General features: G+C 35.5%; 1 protein-coding gene across 2 annotated transcripts; it reads left to right on the top strand.

Moving 5' to 3' along the window:
• Window positions 1–342: 342 nt before the first annotated feature.
• LOC111597468 (dnaJ homolog subfamily C member 5 homolog) lies at window positions 343–6011 on the top strand. Of its 2 annotated transcripts, XM_023312216.2 has the most exons (7): window positions 343–646; window positions 2117–2255; window positions 2322–2474; window positions 2553–2684; window positions 3963–4025; window positions 4590–4797; window positions 5885–6011. In XM_023312216.2, exons 1-7 carry the CDS (start codon window positions 612–614, stop codon window positions 5905–5907), a joined length of 753 nt encoding a protein of 250 aa, XP_023167984.1. In that variant the 5' UTR covers window positions 343–611; the 3' UTR covers window positions 5908–6011. The 2 variants fall into 2 exon arrangements, with proteins under 2 accessions (XP_023167984.1, XP_023167985.1); XM_023312217.2 differs by lacking the exon at window positions 3963–4025.
• Window positions 6012–6327: the final 316 nt, after the last annotated feature.

The following is a 6327-nucleotide window of genomic DNA, read 5'->3' as shown; positions in this document are numbered from 1 at the left end:
AGATCTATGGTCACACTCGCATCGGTTAAAAGAAATCATGTAGCGATTATCAAAGCGAAAATTGCTTATCGAATGTGATAACAAAAAAAATACTATTCAATCTTTTTAAAAGTCAGCATGCAGCCTTTATTTGAAAATGCAATGGGAAATTTATTAATGTTAATTGTCACATTCTGAAGATACGGTTGAAATTTGTACATATTTTTTATATTTTGTGTAGATGACAACACATGTTGCGATTACGCTTCGATGACACTTTACAGAAGTCATCAATATATATTGAGTAAGCCTTGAATTTATTGTGTTGCACTTTAAGTTTACTGTTTTTTGTTCTTTTGTTGAATTATTTTGTGATCTATTTTTTATAAAACAATTTTGTTTATCGATTACGACACACGTCGTGAATCCCAGACAGTGGACGTGCACATCACTAGTCAGAATCGATAACGATAGCCGTAGTAGCCGTAGTCATTTACAATTTTCGTGACAAATATAACAAATGTGTTGTTTCCCGACTGTGTGAGTGCGTGCAAAAAGCTGGTGTTAATTATTAATTGTTAACTATAGTGTGACATATAATCGAAGAAAGGCGCGCCAACAATAACAGCAAAATGAGTGGCGGTGGCATGGATAAAAGAAAATTGTCGTAAGTAGAATTTTACAAATGCTTTTCTTCATATTACCATTTTTTCTGCGCACACATACATACACACAGTCTGCAGACGGCAGATGCGCATTGCTAACGCCAGCGGCAGTGGCAGCTCAGTCGACTGTCAATTGATTTTCCGCACGCCAGTAACAACAACAGCAGAGGTAACAGTCCGCAGCTGCTGTAACGGCTGAATTAGGTTCCATTCTTTTTCATTCACTTGAAGATAAACAAGAGCGAAATCCTAAAAAGCAAAGAAACGGCAGCTGCTGCTTAGCTGCATTTCTGCGAGTCTGCATTGTCCTTAAGAATGTGCGTGTGTGCATGTGTATTTGAGCAGTTATTTCCAACTATGTAGCAAATAATGTGCTTGTGAATTTAATGAGTACGTTAATGTGTACCGGGTATTATCCGCGACTAACGTTACACAAGCTACTAAAGCTAATGAATTTTGATAACAACAAGTGCTTCACCTACTCTCTCTCTATCTCTCTTACTCACTACATTACTCTCTGACACACACACACACAGGAAGGTCTTTATGTATGTTATCCATAACTGCTTCAGGTAAAAGCGTTAGAGGGGCTAAACAATTTTTGGCAGCTTGTGCTCCCATTCTTTAAACACATGTACGGGTCAGTACAAGTATGTATGAGGTGTATTGTTGTACTAAAACAATTATATATTGCGATGAGTAATGCTCAAGCGGCATTTCGTTGGCCCCATTTCGTTTGCTTTTCCACTGAGGCCAAGCTCTGCTCTGTTAAATAGTTTTTTTTTGTTTCGTGCGTCCTTGGCCTTGGTTTGGCTTGGCTTGCATTTGCACCACCCTTTTGCGCAAATAATGCCACTTTGCTTTGAGAGATGTCCTCAAAGCATCACAATTATTTCAGCTCGTTGTTCTTATCAGCACGTTCTACTACATTAAGGCCAAGCAGCTCAGCAAAGCCTTGCCAAAAATAAAGATACAAAAATAAAGAAATGGAACATAACACGGAGTGGGCGTAAATCGCATCTTGATTCGCATTTCGCATCAATGACATACATACATATAAGTATATATATATACCATATGTCAGTAACTACTGAGAGAAGAGTACATACACAAACTTAAGTCTAGCTATCGCGTGTTGCATTGCCCTTAACTGTTGCTGTTGGAATGCCCAGCGCTTAGTCATCGTCATCACACCAGCCCAACGAGACTTGCGAGTTGCATGTGGACTGCGAGTTAGATTAGGTAAATAGTTGCCTTCTGGGACTTAAGAACAAATAAAAGGAATACAGATACGACAGGTATTCCGCTGGTCGGGCTGTGTGTATGCTTGTTGCACCTATAATAACTCGATTGGAAATATATGAGTATATCTTTTCCATTTGTAATATTTTATTGGTGTTATTCGTGTGAAAATGACTTGTTCTTTAATAAAAATGTAATAATTGTAATTGCGATTGATTGGCTTATTTCAGCACATCGGGCGATTCGCTCTACGAAATCTTGGGACTTCCTAAAACAGCAACGGCTGACGATATCAAGAAGACTTATAGAAAACTTGCACTTAAATACCATCCAGATAAAAATCCAGACAACGCAGATGCTGCCGATAAGGTGAAGTGGCCAACATAAATATAAGAAAAAATGAGAACTTCATTAATATTTGCTTTACACAAACAGTTCAAGGAGGTCAATCGGGCGCATTCGATACTGAGCGATCAGACGAAACGCAATATTTATGACAATTATGGCTCGCTGGGTCTGTACATTGCCGAGCAATTTGGCGAGGAGAATGTGAATGCCTACTTTGTGGTCACATCTCCGGCTGTGAAGGTGAGTCGAGTGTAATTTGTGGTCCTTGTTCTGAGCATTTTGCTAATTTATTCTGATTCACGTCTTCTTTTTCTGTAGGCCTTGGTCATTTGCTGCACATTGCTCACAGGATGCTGTTGTTGTTGCTGCTGCTGCTGTTGTTGCAACTTCTGTTGCGGCAAGTTTAAACCACCGGTGAACGAGTCGCACGACCAGTATTCACATTTGAATGTGAGTGATGTTTGATTTGGTTATTGGTTATTGATTGCGTCCCTGCCCACATACTAACCATTAAAAAACAAAGGAATAAAAAGAAAGTCAACAAAAAAACAAGAGAAACAATCGATTTCAATATGAACATTTCGACACTACACATAATGAATGCTATCGTATAAACATTTGCAACATATCACATACACACAACCCCACACTCACATAGCTTGTTTATGTATATAAATGCGGCACAACACTTGTCCCGAAGCGCCCGTTAGATTGTATTTTGATACAACACTGGACACGTTTTGATGATTTTTGTGGGGCGATTGTTTAGTCAATAGTAGTTTTCTAGCTAAAAAGTAAAAAACAACTAAAGCATATAAATCTTAACCAGCATTTCGCTACTGATTAATAAATGCTTGATTTAATTATGAATTAAATCAGAACTTTTGTTATAATTTGCTTGAATTGGTGCACTTGAACGAGCTTTTTATGATTTTGAGTTTTGAATTTCATTTCTACTCTACTTAATAACTATCTCATATTTTGTTTCTTATGTTGAGGTAAGTAAGTATGTAGCTTAAGTTCTCCACAAAAGGCAAAGGTATATACGACACGACTTACAACACCCCGCAAATGTTTCATCGCCATTTTTAACATTTGTCTCCTCATTCCTGTTTTTTATTATTTATTTTGCTTTGAATGCGGATTCCACGAAAATCATCAAATGCTTTGAAGGTTCTACTAATACATAAATAAACTCTCGAATTTCGATTCAATGATAAATGAAAGTCAAACCAACACAACTTTGCTGTAAACATATTTTTCTTTAAAAGGCAAAAAATGTTGATAAATTATTAGTTTCGAGCTGACAAATGATATTCGACGCTTCCTTTTTTCGTCTAAAGTTTTTGCCTTTGTCTACATAATGAGATTGATTGCGCTTGTTTTCTTGTCTTTGTATATATAAATATATATGAGAATATATATATATATTATTGAATTCCATTTTCTTTTGTATGTACTACTTATGTGTATAATTGTATGTATGTGATGGAAAAAAAGACAACAAATTTACATTTCTAATTTTGTTTATTTTTTTCTCAAAACCACCTTTCGATCGACTCATCATACCCACCTACAACCTCACACACAATTGCGCCTGCGCGCGGCTCATACTAAATTTATATCGCAAATATATATACACATCTACTATATATGTCCGATTTGATCCGATCCGTTTCGATTCGTACATATGTATGTGATATGTTTTGCCATATATAAACAACCCAGCGCTCTGATGGCAATCGAGAGGCCAGCGAGCTGCCACCGCATTTGGGACAGCAGCCACGTCTTGTAAGTATAGCAATAGAAAACGACTCCGGCATGACTTCCGCATGACAAAAGGCGTAAATATATATATCCACGGTACAACTATCCCCACCTATCTATCTAACCCAACCATCGTAACAAGCCAAATTTAAACGTTATATCAAATTAAAATTGAGTCCATATTCAGTGGCAATAAAAGAAGTGGAGCATTTTCTAAATATGTCCGAAGCTTGGTCTTCTCTATTAGGCCTCCGCTGGGTAAATGAACTCTCTCATAAATTAATTTTCATCTAATAGAAATTGTACTGTGAAATCACGTAATCGCGTAATTGTAATATGTAATGTAATATGTAATATGTAGTTTTAGTATATTTTTGGTTTTGTATGTGACTTTTTAATTTGCTAAGGCTAACTAACAAAACACATTGTAAAATATTTGTATATAAATAATAAACGGCTTTAATCTACTAACCAGAAAACTCCTTGACTAAACAATGCAGACGAAATATACAGCTCTACAGATCTTTAGATCTTAAGTTGAGTGAATTGCTCCTTAATTGAACTTTTTTCTGCTCTTTGTTTATATAGGAGGACGTTGATCTCGACGATGTTAACCTGGGTGCTGGCGGCGCACCTGTTACGACACAGCCCAGGGAGCAGGCGGGTGGGCAACCCATTTTTGCCATGCCGCCTCCAAGTGGCGCTGGAGTTGGAGTCAATCCCTTCACTGGAGCTCCCGTGGCTGCAAATGAGAACACTTCGCTGAACACAACAGAACAGACCACATACACACCAGGTATATAAACAAGTTGGGTCAGTTAAGGAATCGAGAATGTTATTCTTCACCTGAATTAGAAAACATACATTCAAGAACTTTTATCAGCAGTACAATAACAATCTTGACTCTAACAAAGCGTCTTTGACCATCGAACTTGTTGTTAAATCTGCAAAAATACTTGAAATACGAAATCCCAAATATTGTAAACCACAGTAACCTTTTGAATGAATGTATAAATATATATATATATGCATATATATATATATATCTATATATTAGAATAGTTTCATGCAGAAGTCACTCTTAACAACTTCTTGTGCAGCCTCCAACACTTGTTTTTGGGAGCCGAGTAATACACACAATATTTAATAAATAATATTTAAACGATTATAAACAATTAATATCCAATTTAATAGCCATATAAGCTCTCATGTACACACACATAAACAAACTTGCATTCTTATATCATAACATATGCAGCCCAGTTATAGGACCTGAACGTATATTTTTCGACACTCATTTTCACATCGAGAAGAGCGTAGGCATATGTGTGTCTGTATATACTTAAATCTATAAATAAATGTATTATGTATATGCAATGTATGTATGTATGTCAATGATCCCCGCTCCAGAGTTAATTCGTTTTCATTTCACTGGCCAGATTTTATTTAACAAATGTCATCCAATCACCATTCATCATATTCAGAGATCGTCCATTAACCGGAACTAAAACTAATGTCGGGCATTTCCGAAACACTGCCCAACAGCTATACTCGTGTATTCATCTGGCACTCGAATCTATTCATATTTGCTTATTGCTCGAATTAAAAATCAATGGAAATGTTAATGAAATTACAGCATACTGTAAATACACTTTATATACTTTATTGTGAATGCAACTCTGTATTTGTCTGTTTTGTACTGTCATCTGGCTGAGAGCTGCTCAACAATTGATCATCACACTGCCAACTTGCACCTTAGATTTGTTTGGTAATTGGTCTTAGCTTAAGCATAATTGACTATAATTCTTATTCATATTTTATTTTGCCTTTTATTTCATTGAACTATTTTATTCTTTTTTCTCTTTCTCTTTCTTTGCATCTAGATATGGTTAAGCAAAAATATTAGATTCATGCTTCAAGCGAGAGAAACCAATTAATGAGAGCGTTTTGAACAGCCATACATATTTTTATTCCTTTTAATTGTTAAAAATTTGGTATGTTCAATAAATCGGAAACATATATATAAATATATATATATATACATACATACTTATATATTTATCATAAGCTTTAGAAATTAATTCTAATTTATAATATGAATTGTAAAGTGCACGTTTTAATCAATCCGATAGAAATTACTTCAAATTATATTCTTGTTGCAATTTCCTCTGCAAAAATACCGTAACGAAGTGGACAATGCAAATCGAATTGAACTGCACATTCAGTTATACATTATATATGTATATATATATATATAGTCCTTGAACTGAACTTGGTTAAACTACTTAACAAATATGCCTATATATACCCAAAATTTGAACCTTAT

The sequence above is a fragment of the Drosophila hydei genome, unplaced genomic scaffold (assembly GCF_003285905.1).
Source record: "Drosophila hydei strain 15085-1641.00,03,60 unplaced genomic scaffold, DhydRS2 tig00000001-arrow-pilon, whole genome shotgun sequence".
Classification (NCBI taxonomy): domain Eukaryota; kingdom Metazoa; phylum Arthropoda; class Insecta; order Diptera; family Drosophilidae; genus Drosophila; species Drosophila hydei.
The sequence above is the reverse complement of the archived record's forward strand: the minus strand, read 5'-3'. Positions and strand labels throughout refer to the sequence as shown.

Bases quoted from the DNA above. Each gene is read 5' to 3' on its own strand.
- LOC111597468 (XM_023312216.2), top strand. From the start codon at position 612: ATGAGTGGCGGTGGCATGGATAAAAGAAAATTGTC. The intron at 647-2,116 runs GTAAGTAGAATT...GGCTTATTTCAG, and splicing joins ATGGATAAAAGAAAATTGTC to CACATCGGGCGATTCGCTCT. The intron at 2,475-2,552 runs GTGAGTCGAGTG...CTTTTTCTGTAG, and splicing joins TCACATCTCCGGCTGTGAAG to GCCTTGGTCATTTGCTGCAC.